Source organism: Neoarius graeffei, chromosome 4 (genome assembly GCF_027579695.1).
Source record: "Neoarius graeffei isolate fNeoGra1 chromosome 4, fNeoGra1.pri, whole genome shotgun sequence".
Classification (NCBI taxonomy): Eukaryota; Metazoa; Chordata; class Actinopteri; order Siluriformes; family Ariidae; genus Neoarius; species Neoarius graeffei.
In genome coordinates, this window is record NC_083572.1 from 3,459,424 (window position 1) to 3,484,914 (window position 25,491).

The 25,491-nt window shown below is 45.8% G+C and overlaps 1 protein-coding gene across 3 annotated transcripts in view; it reads left to right on the top strand.

Moving 5' to 3' along the window:
* The first annotated feature begins 1,499 nt into the window (after nt 1-1,499).
* The window catches only part of LOC132884263 (membrane-spanning 4-domains subfamily A member 4D-like), a 34,196-nt gene continuing 10,204 nt past the window's right edge, over nt 1,500-25,491 (top strand). Inside the window, exons 1-4 of one of the 3 annotated variants that reach the window (XM_060918091.1) lie at nt 1,504-1,548; nt 20,153-20,212; nt 24,999-25,106; nt 25,193-25,303. In XM_060918091.1, the coding sequence (XP_060774074.1) occupies nt 25,026-25,106; nt 25,193-25,303 (192 nt within the window). In that variant the 5' untranslated portion in view covers nt 1,504-1,548; nt 20,153-20,212; nt 24,999-25,025. Of the gene's footprint in view, nt 1,549-20,152; nt 20,213-24,998; nt 25,107-25,192; nt 25,304-25,491 lie in introns of all 3 variants that reach the window. The other 2 variants (XM_060918089.1, XM_060918090.1) reach the window with 2 other exon arrangements.

The following is a 25,491-nucleotide window of genomic DNA, read 5'->3' on the forward strand; positions in this document are numbered from 1 at the left end:
AGCGTCTGCATGGACAATTTTCACAGCATGGCCAGTGAGTGTCTGATACGCCTACTTTCAGCATGCCTACTAGCATTGGACATGTCCTTATTGTCATTTTTTTTATCTTGTATTGATCCTGATGATGATAATGATGAAGATGATGGTGGTGGTAGAGGTTCATCCAAACATAACTAGGGAGAGGAGGTATATCTGATATACCATGAAAAAATCCAGAAAATATTATTTAAATATGTTCCTCGGATCAGGAAGTGTAGTGGTTAGCGCTGTCGCCTCACAGCAAGAAGGTCCGGGTTCGAGCCCCGTGGCCAGCAAGGGCCTTTCTGTGTGGAGTTTGCATGTTCTCCCCATGTCCGCGTGGGTTTCCTCCGGGTGCTCTGGTTTCCCCCACAGTCCAAAGACATGCAGGTTAGGTTAACTGGTGACTCTAAATTGAGCGTAGGTGTGAATGTGAGTGTGAATGGTTGTCTGTGTCTATGTGTCAGCCCTGTGATGACCTGGCGACTTGTCCAGGGTGTACCCCGCCTTTCGCCCGTAGTCAGCTGGGATAGGCTCCAGCTTGCCTGCGACCCTGTAGAACAGGATAAAGCAACTAGAGATAATGAGATGAGATGAGATGTATTTATTCCACTTGAAAAGTATACGGCAAACCAGCTACCGGATTTGTGACACAATGACAACCTGAACTATTTAGTATTTGGCTTCAAACTTGAAAAAAATTCACAGCTCACTAGATAGCGCTTTGTGGCCCATGGCCCAGTGGTTGAGGAACACTGGCCTACACCATGAGGGTTGCACTTGCTTGGCTGATGGAAATCATATATCCAACAAGCGCAGGAAGTCCTTCTTGTTGAGCATGGTTCTGAAGACCTTCTTTGAAAACATCAGTTGAAATGAAATCTCAGAAAAACATTTCAGGATTTTGCTCTCTCTCTCTATCCACTTGTAGCATACTGGAGTTAGAGCTGGAGGTCAAGATCCGAAAATTGCAGAGTTGTATCTGAGAACTAGAACATGAGAATGATTTGAATAGCATTGAAACAAAGTCTGAATTTTCTCAGTCATATCAAAATCATGCTCTTTCTCCACATCGAAGACACTGAGCTCAAAAACCACATTGTTCGACAGAACCTGGTCACATCCGGAAACCACCGTCCACAACTGTTTCATTGTTCTAAAAGTCTTTAAAGAGACTTTTATCAACTCAGAATTGTAGAATTGTACAGCTGTGATTTAGAACTGCACTTGTTCTAATATATATATATATATATATATATATATATATATATATATATATATATATATATATGCACACACGTTCATGTTGGTTAATTTCAAATCTTGTGTTGCTGGATTTAAGACAAATATTAAAGATGACAAACTTGTTCATGCCTCACCACAATCAGGTCAGTCAGCCACAAACACATGTTCAAGCAGGTAAAAAAAGAACATTTGCGTAGTTAAAAAGCAAACAAACAAATAAACACTCCACTGGCTCACAAGTCAAACACAACCAAGCCACTTGAAACAAGCACGCTCTCTCATCAGGTAAATATTTTTCTGTCTTTTCGTCATGTTATAAGATCTAACGAAACGAGTTCGATTGTTTTAAAATAATGTTTTGTTATTTCTAAACCATTAACATACATCTGTAACTTGTCATTTCAAACCGGTACATTTCCAAGCAATATGAAAATAGCAAAAGTAATTCCATTGTATAAATCTGGGGACAAACACAACTTCACAAATTACAGACCTGTTTCTTTACTTCCTCAATTCTCCAAAATTCTTGAAAAACTATTCAATAACAGATTAGATAAATTCATTGAAAAATACAAACTACTCAGTGATCGTCAATATGGATTTAGAGCAAATAGATCAACAGAGATGGCACTAATGGAATCAATTGAAGAAATCAGTAACTCTATAGATGATAAGAAACATGTCGCTGGGATATTTATTGATCTTCAAAAGCTTTTGATACTATTAATCATGATATATTAATTAATAAGATGGAACAATATGGGATAAGGGGAGTTGTATTAAATTGGATAAAAAGTTATTTGAGCAACAGGATTCAATTTGTGAAGTTGGGTGACTCTGTCTCAACTCGTTTGAATATTGATTGTGGTGTCCCTCAGGGGTCAGTATTGGGTCCTAAACTGTTTATTCTTTATATAAATGATATGTGCAATGTATCAAAGATATTTAAGATGGTATTATTTGCAGATGACACAAATATGTTTTGTTCTGGAACAAATTTACATGAGTTAGAAAACATAATCTCTTCAGAATTGTGCAGGTTAAAAAGTTGGTTTGATTGAAATAAATTATCATTAAATCTGTCTAAAACAAAAATCATGTTATTTAATAATTATAAAATAAATAGGGCAATAAATGTACAGGTAGATGGTGTTGATATTGAAAGAGTTTCTAATAATAAATTTCTTGGGGTAATAATAGATGATAGAATTAATTGGAAATCACATATAAAATACATACTAATGAAACTATCAAGAAGCATATCTGTGTTGAGTATAGCTAAGCATGCCCTGGACTATAATTCACTCTGCATTCTTTACTGTTCCCTGGTTTTACCGTAATTAAATTACTGCTCAGTGGTGTGGGGAAATAATTATAAATGTTCACTTTATGCAATAACTATACTTCAAAAAAGAGCTATAAGAATAATTCATAGTGCTGGTTACCGAGATCATACTAATTCACTATTCTTAAATTCAAAATGTTTAAAATTCAGGGATATTATAGATTATAAAACTGCCTTAGTAATGTACAAAGTAAGGAATTATAAAGTACCAAGGAATATCCAAATAATGTTCTCGGATAGAGAGGGGGGCTATAATTTTAGGGGGAAATTGAAATTTAAAATTCGCAGTGCTAGGACAACTTTAAAAATGTTCAGTATCTCTGTTTGTGGAGTAAAGCTATGGAACAGTTTGAATGTGGAGCTCATGAAATGTACAACTATAAACCAGTTCAAAAAAAGATAAAAGGAACAGATCTTTACGAGGTATAGGGAGGAGGAATTACAATAACATGCTATTGATAATATAAGTGTATATATGTGGGTATGAGTACATACGGATATATTATATAAAAAGTGAGTATTTGTATATATATATATATATATATATATATATATATATATATATATAATGTATGTATGTATGTATGTATAGTGCATAACTGTATATAATATATAAGCATAATATGCATAATTATGTGTAGCCGTTCGGATGGGTGGGTGGAGCACAGAAGGACGGCAGGCCAGAACTGAGTTCACAAAACCCGTTTATTTTAGCTTTTCAGCCTTAACTATACACATATACACACACACTCCCGTCGTCTGGTTGGGGAGAGAGCCCGCTCTGCTCTCGCTCTCTTCCTTAAATAGGGCGCGGTCACTGGGGAAGACACACAAACACATTAATCAACCTCAGGTGCGGTGATTCTGCCACTTACCTTCCCCGACTCCGCCCTCCGGTCACAGACCGATGCTTGGCCATGCCCCCGCTGCCACATTATGATATGGGTGTCTGTGTACGTATGGATGTGTATAGTTAAAAAAAGCTCAGTTGTGAGCTACTGCTCACTTGCATGTCCACCCTGCTCTCGCTTAGATCAGAATGCAAGCAACTGAAGGAATAGGACACTTATTATGAATGTTGACTTCAACAAATAATTGACCCTGAAACAAGTACAACTCATATTTATATATGCATATTTATATTTATATACAACTCATGCTTTCCCCTTATTATATACAATTCATGTTTCCCCCTTATGAGAATCAGTAGGAAAAAAGTCTAAATTAATGAACTACTCAAATCTATAAAAAAATAAGTCTTTGCTATATAAAAAGTTTTTGTGTGATCCAACAGAATTTAATAATTATTCATATAGAAAATGTAAAAATAAATTGAATTACCTTTTGAAAATTGCAACGCGAAATTACTATGATTCTAAACTTGAAGCAGCAAAAGGAAATCTTAGAGTGACTTGGAAGCTCATCTCATCTCATTATCTGTGCTGCTAATGGGCTGAAATTATGGAATTCCCTCCTGAAGGAACTTCAATCTGAGTCAACTATCATTAAATTAAAAAAAAAAAAAACAAGTTGGAAGCAATATTTACTCGGTTTAGCAAAACCCAAGAAAGTTTGTATTTAAAGTGTCAAATGTTATTGAAATTGTTGTTTTACTGTTTAGAAGTTTCATTAACAATTGCTACTCAGGTATCTGAGTATTACTTATTTTCAGCATCTTTCCTTTTTTTTTATAGTTGCAACTAATCTTATGTCTCGAATATAATTTGAGACAGTACAAAAGTATAAGCCTGTGGCTTCTTTTTGAATACTGTCTCCCCATTAGAGATGCATTGCATTTGAATAACATTTAATTTGAATTAAAATTCCTGATTCATTGATTAATATTACAAATTACAGATATATGTAAAAAATGTCATATTTGTTTTCTAAGAGAGACAGAAGGGGGAGAAGGAGAGCTTTATCCCTTTTTCCTCCTCTCTCTCTTTCAAGAAAGAAAAAAAGAAAGAAAGCACAACTGTGACAGTTCGTATGAGTGGGAGGAGCACAGAAAGACGGCAGGCCAGAACTGAGTTCACAGTAAAATATTTATTCAGCTTTTCAGCTAATCTAATTGTCTCCCAGTCACACACGGGCACACACACACACAGGTCGTGTGGTTGGGGAGAGAGCTCTCCTCCTCTGCTCTCTCTCTCTCTTTAAATAGGGTGCGGTCACTGGGGAAGACACACAAACACACGTTAATAAACATCAGGTGCAGTGATTCTGCCACTTACCTTCCCTGACTCCGCCCTCCGGTCACAGACCGATGCTTGACCACGCCACTGCTGCCACATACCCCCACCGCCCGACTCAGGCCGGGCGGCTGTCTGGCCTGCAGCCGACTCCCCCCCCGACGGGAGAGGAAGTCCGCCATGACCATCTGCGCCCCTGGCCTGTGGATCACCTTGAAGTTAAAGGGCTGGAGTGCTAGATACCAATGGGTGATCCGCGCATTGGCATCCTTCATGCGGTGGAGCCACTGGAGGGGCGCATGGTCCGAGCAGAGGGTGGAAGGGAGTAACAGCAGGTAGTATCAGAGGGCGAGGACCACCCATTTGATGGCTAGACACTCCTTCTCTATCGTGCTGTAGCGCCCCTCACACACCGACAGTTTCTGGCTGATATACAGCACTGGATGGTCCTCCCCCTCCACCTTCTGGGACAAAATGGCCCCCAGCCCTCTGTCCGACGCATCTGTCTGTAACATAAAAGGGAGAGAAAAGTCAGGGGAGTGTAACAGTGGCCCCCCACACAGTGCAGCCTTCACCTCAGAGGAAGCCCACTGGCATTGCTCCGTCCACTGGACCGGATCTGGTGCCCCCTTTTTAGTGAGATCAGTCAGCGGGCTGGTGACGTCCAAATAATTAGGTATAAACCTACAATAGTAGCCAGCCAACCCCAGGAACCGTCTCACCCCCTTTTTGGTCTTGGGCCTCGGGCAGGCCGCAATTGCTGCTGTCTTGTTAATTTGGGGACGCACCTGCCCGTTGCCCAAGTGGAAGCCCAGATACTCTACTTCCACCCGCCCAATCACACACTTCTTTGGGTTGGCTGTGAGACCCACTCGCCTCAGCGACCTAAGGACGGCCCTCAGATGTTGCAGGTGCCGCGGCCAGTCATTACTATAGATAATGATGACATCGAGGTATGCGGCCGCATAGGTGGCGTGGGGGCGGAGGACCCTATCCATCAGCCGCTGGAACGTAGCAGGTGCCCCAAACAGCCCAAAAGGAAGTGTGACAAACTGGTGTAAGCCAAACAGTGTGGAAAAGGCCATTTTTTTCTCGGGATAATGGAATCAAGGGGATCTGCCAATAACCCTTTGTCAAATCCAGTGTCAAGTAAAAGTGAGCCGTGCCTAGTCAATTGAACAACTCATCAATACGAGGCATTGGGTACGCGTCGAATTTAGACACCGCGTTGACTTTTCTATAGTCTACACAGAACTGGACTGACCCGTCAGCCTTGGGTACCAAGACCACCGGGCTGCTCCAGTCATTGTGGGACTCCTTGACGATGCCCATTTCAAGCATGGCCTCGAGTTCTTCCCGAACCACTTTTTTCTTGTGTTCGGGTAGCCTGTAAGGGCGGCTATGCACTACCACCCCCGGGGGCGTCTCAATGTGGTGCTCTATGAGGTCGGTGCAGCTGGGCAGGGGCGAGAACACGTCTGAAAATTTGGTCTGCAACTGGGCAACCTCTGCGAGTTGGATTGGGGAGAGGTGGTCTCCACAGGGGACCGGAGAGGTATGCGATGCCAATGTTCCCTTTTGAACCTCCGGCCCCAGCTCCGCCTTCTCCGGAACCACCGACACCAATGCAACGGGGACCTCCTCGTTCCAGAGTTTGAGCAGAATGAGGTGGTAAATCTGTAGTGCCCCATCCCTGTCCATTTGCCTCACCTTGTAGTCGACGTTCCCAACTCGCCGTGTGACCTCAAAGGGTCTTTGCCACTTGGCGATCAATTTGGAGCTCGATGTGGGCAACAGTATGAGTACTTTGTCTCCCGGTGCGAACACCCTAAGGCTCGTACCCGTCGTACAGGTGGGTTTGCCATTCTTGGGCCTGCCGCAAATTCTCCTGGGTTAGGTGTGAGAGTGTGTGGAGTTTTGGGTGCAGGTCAATAATGTATTGAATTTCATTTTTACTTGGTGAAGGTCCCTCCTCTCAATTTTCTCGCAGCACATCTAGAATGCCGTGTGGCTTATGCCCATATAACAATTCGAACAGGGAGAACCCCGTGGAGGCTTGTGGGACCTCTCGCACTGCAAATAACAAGGGTTTGAGCCATTTATCCCAATTACATGCGTCCTCGCTTACGAATTTTTTAATTATATTTTTGAGGGTGCGATTGAACCATTCAACTAAACCGTATATTTGTGGGTGATAAACGCTGGTGCGGATCGGCTTAATTCTGAATAACCCATACAGTTTGTTCAGTGTGCATGACATAAATGAAGTGCCTTGATCAGTCAGAATCTCTTTGGGGATTCCAACTTGGGAGATGACGTGGAAGCGCACTTCCGCAATACTGTGTGCTGAGATATTGCAAGGAAGCACTGCTTCCGGGTATCACATTGCATAATCCACCAGAACTAAAATAAAGCGATACCCTCGTGTTGACCGATCTAATGGCCCAACGATATCCATCCCAATTCTTTCAAACGGGGTCTCGATTAATGGGAGAGGGCGCAAAGGCGCTTTTGGAATGTCTGCTGTATTTACTAACTGGCATTCGCGGCATGCCGTACACCACCTACGGACATCACCATGAATCCCGGGACCTCCCCCTGCTGAACTATGGCAGGACCCACTCTTCATTAAATTCGGGCTAGTGTCTTATCCTGCCCTAAGTGTCCAGCCATGGGATTAAAGTGAGCCGCCTGGAATACCAATTCCCGGTGGCTCTTTGGAATCAAAAGCTGCGTGACTTGCTCTTTAGTCTGAGTGTCCTGCATCACTTGGTATAATCTATCCTTCATAATAAAGAAATAGGGGAAGGACGGGGTGGCGTTTGGCTGGAGCATTTGACCATCGATTACTCTCACTTGGTCAAACGCATGCCGCAGAATCTTGTCTCGCAACTGCTCTAATGGAAAATCTGTGAGGGATTCCCCAATAGAAGGAGGGGCCTGCTGCTCCTCACTCTGACACGGAGATGACGTAGACGGCTCTGTGACAGCTGCTCCCGCCAATGCAACACCGGGACCTCCCCCTGCTGAACTATGGCAGGACCCACTCTTCATTAAATGACTCATTAACTCCCCAAATCCCGGCCAATCAGTCCCCAAAATTATCGAGTGGGTAAGGTGAGAATTAACTACTGCCTTTACTCTAAATTTTTCCCCTCGAAAAAGAATATGGACCGACACTAAAGGGTAGTTGTGAACATCCCCATGCACACACAACACCTTCACCAACTGTGCTCCCCCCAATGCCTCGTCTTGCACCAGGCTTTGATGAATTAAGGTCTCATTACAGCCAGAGTCCACCAACGCCTGATATGTATCCCCTTGGACACTCAACGGTATGCAATACACTCCGGCCCGATTGAGGGCGGCTCCTGGCACGTCGGGGATCCGAACCACCGCACCCACCTCCATTGCCGAGCACTGCTGTTGGAGGTGGCCCGGCTCCCCGCAGTGCCAGCAAACCAGCCAGGGCTTCCTCTCTGCACTGGCGCTCCGGGGCTCACACCTGAGGGGGGGAAGAGACAGACACAGAAGGGGGAAACGGGAGGGCACCGCAGGTGTGACGGGCCGGCTGGGGTGGAGCCGGCCCCCGTCTCCACGGTGGGGGAATGGGGCGAGGACGGGACACAGAACGGGGGAGAGAGAGAGAGGAGAGGAGAGGGGAGAAGAGGATGTCCACTGTCCTGCTGTCAGAACAGCCGCCAAATGGTCCTCCGCCAGCTCGATGGCCTGATCCAGTGACGCCGGGTGGTGGCACTGGACCCACTCCGCGGTCCCTTCAGGTAGACAGGCGATGAACTGCTCCAGTACCATCTGATTGATGATTCCCTCGGCATCGCGGTTGTCAGCCCTCAACCACCGCCAGCAGGCATCCCGGAGTTGCTGGCCAAATGCAAACAGCCGGCCAACTTCCTCCAGGCGCAGAGCGCGGAAGCGCTGCTGGTGGTGTTCGGGGGTGTGCCCCACACGCTGGAGGATGCCCCAGCGGAGTTCCGCATAGGCCAGCTGGCAGTCGGCGGGGAGCTGTAGCGCGGCCAGCTTCGCCTCACCCATTAGCAGGGGGAGGAGGCGCACCGCACGCTGTTCCACCAGCCAGCCCGAGGCCTCTGCTGCCTGCTCTAAGAGCATGAGGAAGGCCTTGGGGCCGTCATGCGGGCCCATCTTAGTTAGGGTGAGGGGGGAAGGGCCCGCGGTGGTGGAAGTGGTGGACCCCGCCAACGCGAGGAGGTGCCGGAAAGCCTGTCGATCTTCCTGCTGCGCCAACACCAGGGCCTCGAACCGTTGTTCTTGCTCCTTCCAGAGGGCGACTAGTGCCTGGTGCTGGCTCTGCTGGGCCGTGGCGAGGGCGTGGACCAGGTCCGCGAAGGGGGAGGACTCCATGGGGCTGTTCTTTTCTGTGCTCCGGTTCCGGGTTTCAGCACCACTGTGACAGTTCATATGAGTGGGAGGAGCACAGAAGGACAGCAGGCCAGAACTGAGTTCACAGTAAAATATTTATTCAGCTTTTCAGCTTATCTAATTGTCTCCCAGTCACACACACACACACACACACACACACACAGGTTGTCTGGCTGGGGAGAGAGCTCTCCTCCTCTGCTCTCTCTCTATCTTTAAATAGGGCGCGGTCACTGGGGAAGACACACAAACACACGTTAATAGACATCAGATGCAGTGATTCTGCCACTTACCTTCCCTGACTCCGCCCTCTGGTCACAGACCAATGCTTGACCACGCCCCCGCTGGCACAACAACTTTATTCATCACACACTTGTGAAATTTTCTCTCTGCATTTAACCCATCTGAAGCAGTGAACACACACATGCACACACACGTGAGCAATGAGCACACACACATACCCTGTGCAGTGGGCAGCCATGCTAACAGCGCCCGGGGAGCAGTTGGGAGTTTGGTGCCTCGCTCAAGGGCACCTCAGCCCAAGGCCATCCCATATTAACATAACCGCATATCTTTGGATTGTGGGGGAAACCGGAGCACCCGGAGGAAACCCACACAGACACGGGGAGAACATGCAAACTCCACACAGAAAGGCCCTTGCCGGCCTCTGGGCTCGAACGCAGAACCTTCTTGCTGTGAGGCGACCGTGCTAACCACTACACCACCATGCCACCTTTCTTTTATTTATGTACGTGTGATTTTATATATATATATATATATATATATATATATATATATATATATTAGTACTGTCAAGCGATTAAAATATTTAATCGCGATTAATGTCGCGACAGTCATAGTTAACTTGCGATTAATCGCAATTTAATCGCACATTTTTGTCACATAAAAAACCATTGTAATTCTCTTATCAGCATAAAAAAGTGAATGGGCTTGCTTTGTACCAATGTTTTTTTTTTTTTTATTGCAAAGCATAACACGTCTTGACACAGCCACTGCAAAGTGAAACCTAAGCCGAGCACCGGCACGGGGCTAGCAAGAAAACCATGAGTGAAATGATCTACTGTTTGAGTTAGTCTACAACTCTAATCAGAGAGATACGTAGGTTACACAGTGACGATAGGCTTGACATGCTTGATTATAATATAAAATACACTATTATATTAATTTTAAGTTGTTCGTTGATAAATATTGCATTGAATCTGATCTTTACTGTTTCAGCTCACTTAACACATTTTGTACTTTTACACTTTCTGCCTGTTGATGCGTCGCGCTGTCCAATCAGAGGCGGCCAAATTTGCATATTACAGGAAGGATTTCTGGGATAGCATTGAGTTTACAGTTCAGAGGGATCTGGCTTCTTTAGACGCTGTCTTCTTAAAACTGAATGAATATTTAAAAAGAGCCAAATTAGCCAGTCTTTTGAATGGCTCTTTTCAAAGAACGGATCACAAAGATGCGGATCCCATCAAAGAGCCATAAATCCCATCTTTACTAGCGTGCCCTGCCTGCGCTGGTTCTTTGGAGGGAGGGCAGAGGACTCTGGCTGTGCGGGGCGTGGCATTACAGTCCAGCTGCTATCGGTCTTCTAAGCAAAGTCTCTGTTCCAAGTTCCTGGCAGTTTCAAAAGCTTATGAAAAACCTACATCATGTCACAGAGCGTTAATCTCGCGATAAAAAATTATCGCCGTTAAAATTGAGTCAAGTTAACACGTTAATAACGCAACATTTTTGACAGCACTAATATATATATATATATATATATATATATATATATATATATATATATATATATATATATATACAGTGCTTAATTTGTGAAGTGGGAGGTGAGGTCCCGGAACGCAGGAGGTGGGTGGGTCCGGCGACTCAAAAAAAAAAAAAAAGGCGGGGGGCGGTTTACTATAACTTTACGCACACACGCCTATTGCATGATATGTATTGCAACAGCACCAGTTATCAAATCCAGGACAACAATGGACAACACTCAGAATGTTCTCCAAACAGGCACTCAAGTTCACTCTCGCTCTCCACACATACGTTAAGGCAGCGGTCGGGAACCTTTTGGCTGAGAGAGCCATGAAAGCCACATATTTTCAAATACATTTTCGTGAGAGCCATATATAAAAAGTGACGCTGAATACAACTAAAATGCATTTTTACATATGACCAACAATTTGAGTGTAATATATTCTTTTTCATAATGAAGAGGCTCTTGACATGCCGTCTTCCTCCTGTCCCCCACTGAATATTTTGACGCAAACGTAGCTTGGCGTGTTTCGAAGTGCCGCTTTATTTCATTGTTTCATCGATGCAATCTTGTCATTGTATAGGCCTATTGGACACAAAGCAGAACCCTCTCACCCCACAAAGGCAAATTCCTCTGTCCATTCCTGTTGAAATGTACGGTAGCCTACCAGTCACCTTTTTTCCCATTTCGCCATGTTCTTTGTCAAAAGGCTTTGCTTTGTGGACAGCTAACTGACTTTTTCATTAAATGGAGGTGGACTTCTTGATCTCAATGTGAACTGATTCATCTGCGAGCCAGATGCAGTCACCAAAAGAGCCACATCTGGCTCCCGAACCATTGCAGACCCCTGCATTAAGGCAACAACTGGATCAACAATTAACAAATCAAACACAGGTTACAATATATTGATGGCCATAATAAAACACAGCAGAGTAAAGACTTAATCTTGCTTGTGTACTTGACTGAGATTTTAAAGAAAGTAAATAAATAAAACGGTCCTGGCACTTGCACCCACAACGCAGCCCCATAGACTGTAGAACGCATTTGAACAATAGGCCTACCACGTGTCGACCGACCCGGCAGTGGCCCCGCTTGGCAAAAAAAATAAATAAATAAAATAATATCAAACATTATGATCTTAGAAAACGCTTTAGTGATGAACAGTTACAGACAGTAATATGTCGTGATATTATGTTATAAAATATTTTTATTAGGCTATATATTAAATTATATATTAAATTTATCTTCTAAAATAACAGACTGTACTCATATCACAACCGGTTTATTTCACCATTGGAGATCAGATCACACAAGACATGAGTTAAATGACTCATTTTAAGGATTTAAGTAGGGTATTTAAAAGCATAGCCTAGGATTTCAAGCATATTTCAAGTTTAAAAGCAGTGCCAGAAAACATAAGTGCCAGCAAACAAATAAAGGGTTTACAAAACAAGTTGGAGAATTCATTTTAAAAATTTTAGTAAACTTTCTTGTTTTTTTGCCATTTTTTCCACAGCGCCAGCTAACGGCTACAAAAAACCTGGTGTTCTACTGAGTGGAAGTATACACCCCATGCCCCCCCCTTCCCCTTTCGCATAGATTTTGTGGATGTCATAGGAGAGAAATCAACAACAGATATCAAAATCAAAACCGAACACTAAACAAATTTTTATTTACTTATTTATTTAAATTATTGGGGGGTTTTTTCCCTTTGTGATGGTCACGGAGGTGATCTGATCCATTTAAATAGCTGCCGAAACACCGAATGAAATGAAAATAGCTGCCGGATCCGACGACGGAGGTTCCGGATCTTGTTCCGTCATGTTCCGGCTCAAATTAAGCCCTGTATATATATATATATATATATATATATATATATATATATATATTATATATATATATATATATATATATATATATATATATATATATATATATACCGAAAAAAAATCTCCTTCTCACCCCCGGCGGGGGGGTGGTATCCATGTCATCCTCAAGCTTGGGTCCTCTACCAGAGGCCTGGGAGTTTGAGGGTTCTGCGCAGTATCTTCGATGTTCCTAGGACTGCGCGCTTCTGGACTGAGGCTTCAGATGTTGTTCCTAGGATTTGCTGGAGCCACTCTCCCAGTTTGGGGGTTACTGCCCCAAGTGCCCCCACTACCACGGGGACCACGCAACCCTTGACCTTCCACATCCGTTCCAGCTGCTCTTTCAACCCTTGATACTTCTCAAGTTTCTCATGTTCCTTCTTCCTGATGTTGGCGTCAGCTGGGATTGCCACATCTATCACCACCACCCTCTTCTGCTCTTTGTCCACCACCACTATGTCCGGTTGGTTAGCCAGGATCTGTTTGTCAGTCTGGAAGCTGAAGTCCCACAGAACCTTGGCCCTGTTGTTCTCAGCCACCTTCTGTGGTATGGCCCATTGGGACTTGGGTACTTCTATTCCATACTGGTTGCAGATGTTCCTGTATACTATCCCAGCCACTTGGTTGTGCCTCTCCATGTACGCTGATCCAGCTAGCATCTTACACCCTGCTACTATGTGCTGGACTGTTTCAGGGGCTTCTTTGCACAGTCTGCATCTTGGGTCTGATCTACTCTGGTAGATCCTGGCCTCTATGGCTCTTGTGCTTATGGCCTGTTCTTGTGCTGCCATGATTAGTGCCTCTGTGCTGTCTGTCAGTCCTGCATTATCCAGCCACTGGTAGGATTTCTTGATATCAGCCACTTCCTCTATCTGACGGTGGTACATGCCATGTAGGGGTTTGTCTCTCCAGGTTGTCTGTTCCTCCTCCTCCTCTGCACTCTCATCAGGGTTCTGCTGCCTGAGACATTCACTTAACAGTTCATCCTTTGGGGCCATCTTTCTGATGTATTCTCGGATTTTCGATGTTTCATCCTGGATCGTGGTCTTGACGCTCACTAGCCCTCGGCCTCCCTCTTTCCGCTTAGTGAATAGTCTCAGGGTGCTGGACTTGGGGTGGAACCCTCCATGCATGGTGAGGAGCTTTCTAGTCTTGATATCTGTGGCTTCTATCTCCTCCTTTGGCCAGTTTATGATACCAGCGGGGTATCTGATGACTGGTAGTGTGTACATGTTGATGGCTCGGACCTTGTTCTTACCATTCAGCTGACTTTTCAGAACCTGCCTTACTCTCTGGAGGTATTTGGCTGTGGTTGACTTCCTTGTGGTTTCTTCATGGTTTCCATTAGCCTGTGGGATGCCAAGGTACTTGTAGCTGTCTTGGATATCAACTATGTTGCCCTCTGGTAGGTCAATCCCCTCAGTCCGGATCATCTTGCCTCTCTTTGAGACCATCCGGCCACACTTGTCCAATCCGAATGACATCCCTATGTCATCACTGTAGATCCAGGTGGTGTGGATCAGCGAGTCTATTTCTCGCTCGTTCCTGGCATACAGCTTGATGTCATCCATGTAGAGCAGGTGGCTGATTGTTGCCGCACTACGGAATCGGTACCCGTAGCCACTCTTCGTGATGATCCAACTGAGGGGGTTCAGGCCTCTGCAGACCAACAGTGGTGATAGCGCATCTCCTTGGTATATGCCGCACTTGATGTTGACTTGGGCAATGGGTTTTGAGTTGGCCTCTAGGGTTGTCTTCCACATTTCCATTGAGTTCTGGATGAAGGTCCTTAGGTTCCTGTTGATCTTATACAGTTCCAGACATTCCAGTATCCATGTGTGTGGCATTGAGTCATAGGCTTTCTTGTAGTCAATCCAGGCAATGCACAGGTTGGTCTGTCTCTTCTTACAGTCTCGGGCAACTGTTCTATCGACCAGTAGCTGGTGCTTGGCTCCTCTGGTGTTACTGCCAATCCCTTTCTGTGCCTCGCTCATGTATTGAGCCACATGCTTACTCATTTTTGCCGCAATGATGCCTGACAGGGCCTTCCATGTTGTGCAGAGACAGGTAATTGGCCGGTAGTTGGATGGGATGGGTCCCTTCTGGGGGTCCTTCATGATTAGGACTGTCCTGCCTTGGGTTAGCCATTCTGGGTGGGTTCCATCCCTCAGCAGCTGGTTCATCTGTGCTGCTAGGCGTTCATGGAGTGCAGTTAGCTTCTTCAGCCAGTACGTATGGATCATATCGGGGCCTGGTGCTGTCCAGCTCTTCATCTTTGACACTCTTTCTTGGATGTCTGCCTCTTGTAGGTCACTGGTTCTTGTTCTGGGAGGTTGCTGTCCACTAACCATTGGACATCGGTGTTGTGTGATGCCTTTCTTTCCCATATGTCTTTCCAGTATTTTTCCACCTCAGCTCTTGGTGGGTCTGACCGGTTGTTGTTCCCCTGCCACTGAGAGTACACCTTGGCTGGTTCAGTGGAGAACAGCTTGTTTATTCTCCTGGCCTCTCCCTCCATGGTGTATCTCTTCAACCAGGTGGCCAGAGCTGTTAGTTGCTGTTTGGCAGTTTTGAGTGCCTCTGGTATGGAGAGTGAGTTGTACTTCCTGGGTGCCCCTTTATTCACCATGTTCCCTTTCTGTAGTTCAGCTAGCTGGCTAACTTCTCTCCATGCTGCCTTTATCTTGGCCTCTAATCGTCTTTTCCATGGTGGATACTGTTTGTTATGTCCCAAGCCCACCTTGCGTCCAAGCATCTCCATGATTACTGTTGCTGTACTGTGTATCAGCTTGTTGGTCTCAGTGATGGTTCTTGGAGATTGTCTTCAGAGCAGCATTCACATCTACTAGTAGATCTTCTGAAGGTACTTGGCAACTCAGCTTCGGTATTCGGCGGGGGCTCCAGGTTTCCAGTTGGGTCACGATCTCCCAGCTGACCTGTCTTCCTGGCTGTTGTATTTCATTAATCTCTAGTTGTGATAGTAGATTTTGACTATGGATGTTGGAACACTATCAATAGTATCATTGGAACAGTATCCAATGATATCCAGCAAATCCGTATTTCGTACATCGATGTCTTGTTCCAGTAGCCCATTTCTCATCAGTTTGCCGCGGATCTTGTTGACCCAGGCGACGTCTGAGCCGGTATGACTCTATCAGTTATGTCTTCACTCATTCCTGAGGTAGGCTGATATATCATGAGGGGTCTTGCTAAGGACCCTTACTGGATGATGTTTTGCCCCAACCAGGATTCGAACCCCGATCTCCTGCATCGTAGTCAGTGAGCATTACCACTGTACTATCCAGCTGATCATATATATTTGCATTACCATTGATACATAATTAACTTTAATTCTTTTTTTATTGTTGTAAATTTTGTTAATTATGCCTTAGATATCATGGTAATGTCTAAATAATGTAATGTATCTACATTGGTTGTAAATTTAATTACATTCATTCAAGAACGAAGTAAGTAAAGAGCAGTGTCTCTCCCCAGGGATTTCAAAGATCATCCTGGTCAACTGTCATTCTGAAACAGCATTTTGCTTCTTCAAATAGTGTCAAAATCCACTCTATATGCTTCGTAAACACATTCAGTCAGTAAACAAGAAGTCGATGTGGGACAGACCTGAAAATGGTACACACGGTATAGAACCCCAAGCTGAAGCTCGATACCAAAGATCAAGCAGTTGTGATTTGTAGTTGCTGAGAAAAGTGTTACAAAATTTTTGTAAATCCACCCTATATGCTTTGTAAATACATTCAGTCAGTAAACAGGAAGTTGATGTACGACAGACCTGAAAATGGGATACACGGTATAGAACCCCAAGCTGAAACTCAGTACCAAGCAGTGGCGGCTGGTAGTCTTTCAAACAGGGGAGGCTGGTCGGTTACGATATTTCCAGATTTTAAAAGAAAAAAGAAAAAACACATCAATTTTGCCCATACTCTTGCCTCTGATCTGGCTGATTGTTGGCAGGGTCACAAACTGTGAAATAACAGGTTCTTTTGGCCCCTTAGTCTACTGTCCAATATACATGATGGTGGTGTTGGGGGGGGTATATTTTAACATTTTATATTTTAAAATTGTGGCATGTTGTTTAAAAATTGATCATTATTGAAAGCAACTCTTTGTCAGGAACCTCAGCAGTAACAGCAGAGTGTTCTGGAATAGGCACAAGCACTGACCTTGGGGAGCCAAACATAGAGCTGGGTGCCACACATTTCATTCAATGACACTTTCCCTATATTTTACTTATTTTGACTGAGAAATGTTTTATTGACAATTTTGATAACCCTTCACTTTTAATCCAGGTCTGTAGTGTGAAATGTTCTCGGCTGTGTTTTTGTTTAAAAATGTTTTCCAAATTGTAGCGGTGTTTAATTCATATCCAGAAAAATATATATTCCAATATAATATACTCAGCATAAACATTTTAAATAGATTCTATATTTTTGGTCCATCCATGACATATTACTAAAGTAGCCTATTTACTGTTGTTGATGTGGGTCACTTGCTGTTAGCCAATTCACTTTCTCGTACCAGGAGAGCTGAAAGGAACGAGTATTATTCCCTACCTTTTTCACCAAGTCAATTTGAGGCGTTGGTCTACCCTGCTCTTTAATTTTAATTTTTTCCTCGAAAGGAAGACTGGAAAATGGCTTCGCCAAAATTAAATCAGCAATGCTTGGCATCTGTGCGCAGCTTTCTTGCTAGCTGACTAGCCCCCTCAAGTTCAAGTTCAGTCACTCAAATAAACAAAATTTCTGGAACTAAGATAGCAAACTTGACAACACTATATTTACACTTAATTTACAATGAAAATATATACAAACTAAAAAAGCTGGTAGAAACCGTATGTAATGAATGAAATCGAAATGTAAGCTGATCTCTTACAATACACCACAGCACTTGCGATTCCGCATGGGACTGAACTGAAATTCACCGCTGCCTGTCTATAGTTGAAACGAGCTGTCAATCAAAGAAAATATCTGGCTGCTTTCACCAATCACCAGTCTCCTCGTGGAAAGCTTTGCCATGTCCCTCCCACTGTGAGTCTGGGAGTCTGTGGGTGTGCGTTTTCGCAGTATTTGTCCAATAACCGTCTTGCATTTTGAGATTGACAAGCGCATAGCTCCCAAATGCCATTGAATTCCACTGAGGCTGGGCTGCATCGCGCTGTCACGAGGGGGAAAAACTCACGCACACATTAGGTGAACTGGGGAAAGTTATAACGGAATGATTTTGCACTGTAGTTGGGTTGAGCACATATATTTCTATGATTCTGGATCTGAAATAGCAATGTTATAAGGTCGGCTATAACATAAGCCTAGTGCAATTCATCCTACACCATGTTCGCCATTTTTAGAGGAGGCTGAGCCTCCCTCGTTGTCTTAGAGCAATCGCCCGTGGTACCAAGTGGCTATGATTTGTGGTTGCTGAGAAAAAGGGTGTTTAGGACGGACGGAGATATGGAGATACCAGCGGAAGGAGGTAAACGCTCCTTCGGAGTGGGAGTATAAAAATAAAAAGGAAGAAATAACACAATGTATGTACGCAGTTCAGTTTTGACCCAAAACAGGAAACCGGTGTGTTCGTTTTCATGTGAGTGAGACAGAGACAGATGTAAAGATCTTCAGTAGATTGTGGATGTGATGGGTGACGCTGTAAACATGATGTTTGCTCAAGAAAATGTTCTGTCAGTGACTTTATTCATGTACAGCATCAGCAGATTAATTGTTTTGTATTTTAAGGTTTAATATTTTGAGTTCTCTTTGAAACTTGGACAGTTTACAGCTCATACTGACATCTTTTGGGAATGGTAAAGACACACTTTTGTGATGTAACGTGGCAGAGTGAATATTATTATTATATTTTGAATAAAAATATCAGTTAGTGTCGATCAGTTTTGCAGCACACTTTGTCATCTTAATCTCAGGGAGAAACATTATCGGAATGTCGCCTGTGTAATCTGAATAAACATGATGGAAGGATGGAGTTGATTCACTTTAAGTAAAATTCAACCAGTCACTTTAATAGGAACATGTTGTTGGTTCTAAGATCCTTGTTATTGGCTGCAGGAGTGGAACCCAATGTGTTCTTGTGTTCTGCTGTTGCATACTGAGAAGCTTTTCTGCTCACCGCGGTTGTAAAGAGTGATTGTATGAGATACTATATCCTTCCTGGCAAAAAAGCTCAAAGTGCTCAATCTGTCCATTTTCTGATCTCCACCTTCTCTTATCAACAAGGTGTTTGTTTCCACCCACAGAACTGTCGCTCACTCGTTCACTCAGTGTTTGTTTGTTTTTTTGTTTTTCGCACCATCCTGTGTAAACTCTACAGACTGCTGTGTGTGAAAACCCCAGGAGGAGATCAGCAGTTTCTGAAATATTCAAACCAAAAATACTCCTCTGGCTCAAACCAACACCCATACCACAGTGAAAGACAGAAAGTCACACTTCACTGTGAGATCACAATTTTTCCCGTTCTGATGTTTGAACATTGTGAACATTAACTGAAGCTCTTGATTTGTTTCTGCATGATTTGATGCATCATGCTGCTGTCGAGGGATCGGCTGATTAGAGAACTGCAGAAAACAGCAGGTGGATGATGGGGTGTTCCTAATAAAGTAGCCAGTGAGTGGCCATGTATGTTGAGATTTTTTTTTTGCATGCTTCCACTTTAAGTTAAAAGAACAAATGAATTTGTTAATTAATTAACAAATTGTAAAAAATCAGCCATTTTGACCTGAACAGAGCAGAAGGGTTAATAAAAAAAATAAATAATAAATAAATATGTTCGCTCAGCGAGCACCTCGGTGTGATCAGCTGTTTGTTTAGCGACAGAATGATGGAACTGTCAGTGCACGCTCAAAGGAAAACCTGTAGATGGCAGTAATGCAATAAAGTGGATGCCAGCTGCTGTAAAACCCAAAAGAAGAAGAAGAAGGTAAACCTGCGCATGCGCACATGGACTTCCTCTGTCTGCTTGACTGCACAAAACGAGTGATTTCATGCACGTTATTTGCTTTAATCCCCTCAAATTAAATAACTTCCCAGCCACAAAACAGAATGGCCTGATATTTTTGAGATATTACAGAAATAAACAGATACGACAATGACCACATTTCAGAGGGAACTACATTTCACCGATTTTATGAAATCAAAAAGCCGTCTAGGTTTAAACAACACTGTGGCAGCGGGGGCGTGGCCAAGCAGCAGTCTGTGAATGGAGGGCGGGGTCGGGGAAGGTAAGTGGCTAGGTCATTACACCTGATGTCAATTTGTGTGTGTGTGTCTGTGTTTGTGTGTGTTTGTTGCAGGGATGGATATAAAGGGAGGGGGAGAGGAGAGAAGAGGCTCTCCCCGACCACAACACTTGTGTGAGTGAGTGAGTGAGTGAGTGAGTGAGAGAGAGAGAAAGAAAGAAAGAAAGAAAGAAAGAAAGAAAGCTGAAAAGCCGAATAAAGAGCGTGTGTGTAAACACAAACTCTCGCCTGCCGTGCTTCTGTGCTCCACCCACACTGGGGTTTACTACAGTGGTGCCGAAACCCAGGACGCACAGAAGGGAACTGCCCCATGGAGTCCTCCCCATTCAAAGAGCTCATCCTTGCCCTCGTTACTGCCCAGCAGAACCAGCATCAAGAGCTGATCACCCTCCGGAAGGAGCAGCAGCAGCGCTTCGAAGCCTTGATGCTGGCCCAGCAGGAAGATCGCCAGGCGTTCCGGCACCGGCTCACGTCGGCAGGGCCGCCGGCCGCTGCTGCCGCCACCCTCATGAAGATGGGACCGCAGGACGATCCGGAAGCGTTCCTCGCTCTCTTTGAGCAAACAGCCGAGGCGTGGGGGTGGCCGCTGGAGCAGCGCGTGGCGCGCCTCCTCCCGCTCCTAACTGGCAAGGCGCAGCTTGCAGTGCAGCAGCTCCCTGCTGACAGCTGGCTGGTCTATGCAGACCTGAGGAAAGCCATCCTGCAGCGGCTCGGCCGCTCCCCGGAGCAACACCATCAGTGCTTCCGGACGCTGACACTGGAGGAGGTTGGCCGGCCGTTTGCATTCAGCCAGCAACTCCGGGAAGCCTGCTGGCGGTGGCTGAGGGCGGAAGACCACGACGCCGAGGAGATCATCGTTCTGGTGGCACTGGAGCAGTTTATCTCTCAACTTCTGGAAGGAACGGCGGAATGGTTCCAGTGTCACCGCCCGGCATTGCTGGAACGAGCCATCGAGCTGGCGGAGGACCATCTGGAGGCGGCTCTGACGGCAGGCAGATGAGGCGCCTCCCCTCGCTTCTCTTCCCCCTCTCTCTCTCCCTCTCTCCTGTCTCTTGTCCCCCTCTCCACCCTGTTCCCCTGCCACGAAGGTGGCGGCTGGCTGCTCCTCCCCAGCCGGCCCGTCGCACCCATGGTGTCCTCCTATCTCCCTCTTCTGTGTCTGTGTTGTCTCCCCCTCAGGTGAGTGACACCCATAACACCAGCGCAGAGGGAAAGCCTTGGCCGGTGTGCTGGCACAGCAGGGAATCGGAGCGTCTCCCGAATCAGAGCCCCGCAAGGGAGGTGAGGGCTGTCATCCGGATCCCCAACATGCCGGAAACCGCCCCCGATCGGGCCGGAACATATCGCGGACCGGTGAGTGTTCAAGGGGATACATATCACGCTTTGGTGGATTCCGGTTGTAATCAGACCTCAATTCACCAATGCCTTTTGCAAGGTGAGGCATTGGGGGGAGCACAAGCGGTGAAAGTGTTGTGTGTGCACGGGGATGTTCACCATTACCCTCTAGTATCTGTCCATATTCTATTCCAGGGCCAAACGCATAAAATGAAGGTGGCAGTTAATCCTCGTCTTACCCACTCATTGATCTTGGGTACTGATTGGCTGGGATTTAAAGAATTAATGGAGTATTTAACACGCCATGGGTCCTGCCCTAGTAGGTCACGGGAAGATCCTGGTGTGGCATTGGCTGGAGAAGCTGTCACAGAGCCGTCTGCGTCAACACCGCGTCAGAGTGAGGAGCACTCCACTCCTCCTCCCTCTCTCAGGGATTCTCTTGGGAATTTCCCGATAGAGCAGTCGTGAGATGAAACTCTGCGACATGCATTTGACCAAGTGAGAGTAATCGATGGTCAAACTCTTCAGCCAAGCGCGATGCCAACCTTCCCCTATTTTGCCATTATTAAAGATATATTGTACCGAGTGACGCAGGACACTCAAACCAAGGAACGAGTAACCCAGTTGTTAATCCCAAAGAGCCGTAGGGAACTCGTATTCCATGCGGCTCACTTTAATCCCATGGCTGGACACTTGGGGCAAGACAAAACACTAGCCCGAATAATGGCCCAGTTCTATTGGCCTGGGATTCGCGGGGATGTCCGTCGGTGGTGTGCAGTGTGCCGTGAATGCCAATTAGTAAATCCCGCGGCCACTCCAAAAGCGCCGTTGCGCCCTCTTCCTCTAATTGAGACCCCATTTGAGCAAATTGGGATGGATCTCGTCGGGCCATTAGATCGGTCAGCACAGGGATATCACTTTATTTTAGTTCTGGTGGACTATGCAACGCGATATCCGGAGGCAGTGCCTCTCCGCAATATCTCAGCATGCAGTATTGCGGAAGTGCTCTTCCATGTTATCTCCCGGGTCGGGATTCCGAAAGAAATCCTGACAGACCAAGGCGCCTCTTTTATGTCACGCACACTGCGCAAGCTGTATGGGTTACTGGAGATTAAGTCCATCTGCACCAGTGTATATCACCCACAAACGGATGGATTAGTAGAGCGATTCAACCAGACACTCAAAAAAATAATCCGGAAATTCATTAGTGAAGATGCGCGTAATTGGGATAAGTGGCTCGAACCCCTGTTGTTCGTAGTACAAGAGGTCCCGCAAGCCTCCACAGGGTTTTCTCCCTTCGAATTATTATATGGGCGTAAGCCGTGTGGAATTCTGGATGTGCTGCGGGAAAATTGGGAGGAGGGACCTTCACCGAGTAAAAATGAAATCCAGTACGTTCTTGACCTGCGTGCAAAACTTCACACCCTCACGCAATTAACACAGGAGAATTTACGGCAGGCACAAGAACGTCAAAGCCGGCTGTACAACAGGGGCACGCGCCTTAGAGAATTCACACTGGGAGAAAAAGTACTCGTATTATTGCCCACGTCGAGTTCTAAATTAGTCGCCAAGTGGCAAGGGCCCTTCGAGGTCACACGGCGAGTCGGGGATGTCGACTATGAGGTAAAGCGAATGGATGGGGCGGGGCACTGCAAGTATACCACCTCAACCTTTTAAAATGCTGGAATGAGGGGGTCCCCGTGGCGTTGGCATTGGTCGTCCCAGAGAAGGCGTTGCTGGGGCCGGAGGTAAAAAAGATAACATCGCAGACCACTCCAGTCCCTTGTGGAGACCACCTCTCGCCAACCAAACTCACGGAGGTAGCCAAGTTGCAGAAGGAATTTTCCAACGTGTTCTTGCACCTTCCGTGTCGTACCCACCTCATAGAACACCACATTGAAATGCCCCCGGGGGTGGTAGTGTGTAGCCGCCCTTACCGCTTGCCCAAACACAAGAAAAAGGTGGTTTGGGATGAACTTAAGGCCATGCTCGAAATGGGCATAATCGAGGAGTCCCACAGTGACTGGAGCAGCCCAGTGGTCCTGGTTCCCAAGACTGATGGGTCGGTCCGGTTCTGTGTGGACTATAGAAAGGTCAACGCAGTGTCTAAATTTAACGCGTACCTAATGCCTCGCATTGATGAGTTGCTTGATTGGTTAGGCGCTGCTCGCTTTTATTCGACACTGGATCTAACCAAGGGATATTGGCAGATCCCCTTGACTCCTCTACCCCAAGAGAAAACTGCCTTTTCCACACCGTTTGGTTTACACCAATTCGTCACGCTCCCCTTTGGGTGGTTTGGGGCACCCGCTACGTTCCAGCGGCTTATGGACAGGGTCCTCCACCCTCATGCTGCCTACGTGGCCACCTATCTAGATGACATAATAATCTACAGTCATGATTGGCCGTGGCACTTGGAACACCTGAGGGCTGTTCTAAAGTCGCTGAGATGAGCGGGCCTCACAGCTAACCCAAAAAAGTGTGCGATTGGGCGGGTGGAAGTACAGTATCTGGGGTTCCACTTGGGTCATGGGCAGGTGCGTCCCCAAATTAACAAGACTGCAGCGATTGCGGCCTGCCCGAGGCCAAAAAGGAGGTGAGGGGTTCTTGGGGCTGGCTGGCTATTATCGTAGGTTTATACCTAACTATTCAGACGTCACCAGTCAGCTAACCGACCTCACTAAAAAGGGGGCTCCAGATCCGGTCCAGTGGACGGAGCAATGCCAACAGGCCTTCTTGGAGGTAAAAGCTGCACTGTATGGGGGGCCACTTTTACACTCCCCTGACTTCTCTCTCCCCTTTATTTTGCAGACTGATGCATTGGACAGGGGGCCGTTTTGTCCCAGGAGGTGGAGGGTTAGGAGCACCCGGTGCTGTACATCAGCCGGAAGCTGTCGATGCGCGAGAGCAAGTACAGCACAATTGAAAAGGACTGTCTCGCCATCAAGTGGGCAGTCCTTGCCCTCCAATACTACTTGCTGGGGCGCCCTTTCACTCTCTGTTCGGACCATGTGCCCCTCCAGTGGCTCCACCGCATGAAGGATGCCAATGTGCGGATCACCCGTTGGTATCTCGCGCTCCAGCTATTTAAGTTCGAGGTGATCCACAGGCCAGGGCGGCAGACTTCCTGTCCCGTCGGGGGGGGAGACAGCTTCAGGCCAGATGGCTCCCTGGCCTGAGTCGGGCGGTGTGGGTATGTGGCAGCGGGGGCATGGCCAAGCAGCAGTCTGCGAATGGAGGGCGGGGTCGGGGAAGGTAAGTGGCTAGGTCATTACACCTGATGTCAATTTGTGTGTGTGTGTGTGTGTGTTGCAAGGATGGAGTATAAAGGGAGGGGGAGAGGAGAGAAGAGGCTCTCCCTGACCACAACATTTGTGTGAGTGAGTGAGTGAGTGAGTGAGTGAGTGAGTGAGTGAGTGAGTGAGTGAGTAAGAAAGAAAGAAAGCTGAAAAGCCGAATAAAGTGCGTGTGTGTAAACACAAACTCTCGCCTGCCGTGCTTCTGTGCTCCACCCACACTGGGGTTTACTCCAAACACTTCTTAACATTGTCATGTCTGTTCATAGAACAGGAACCAACCTACCATCATTATCATGACTCCTGTAACAGCTCCAGCTGATACCCAACTATCCCAGTGCAGGGTGTTTCTCAAAGGCGAGCCCAAAGCATTGGGGGTAAATACTTTTATTCATTCATAATAGTGCTGAATTAACAGTGAATATTTTACTCTTGAATCGATTTGTTTGTTTTTTCTCCACAGATTGTGCAGATCATGATCGGAGTCATGACCTTCTTGTTCGGAATCATTTTAACCACATCTTATTTAACGGTTATGACCATCAGTGGGATCACTCTGTGGGGATCGCTGATTGTAGGTTATTTTGGGGCTGCATTTACAGCACCTTATTTTTCACATTATGGCTCAGAAGTGACTTTGCTTCGTATTTTATATCACGATTCAATGTAAAATAATCCAGAAAACTATTGAAGCATGATGGCGGTATTACGATGTTTGCTGATTGTCTGACTTCCTCGGTCACTTTTGGACTTTTGGTGCTA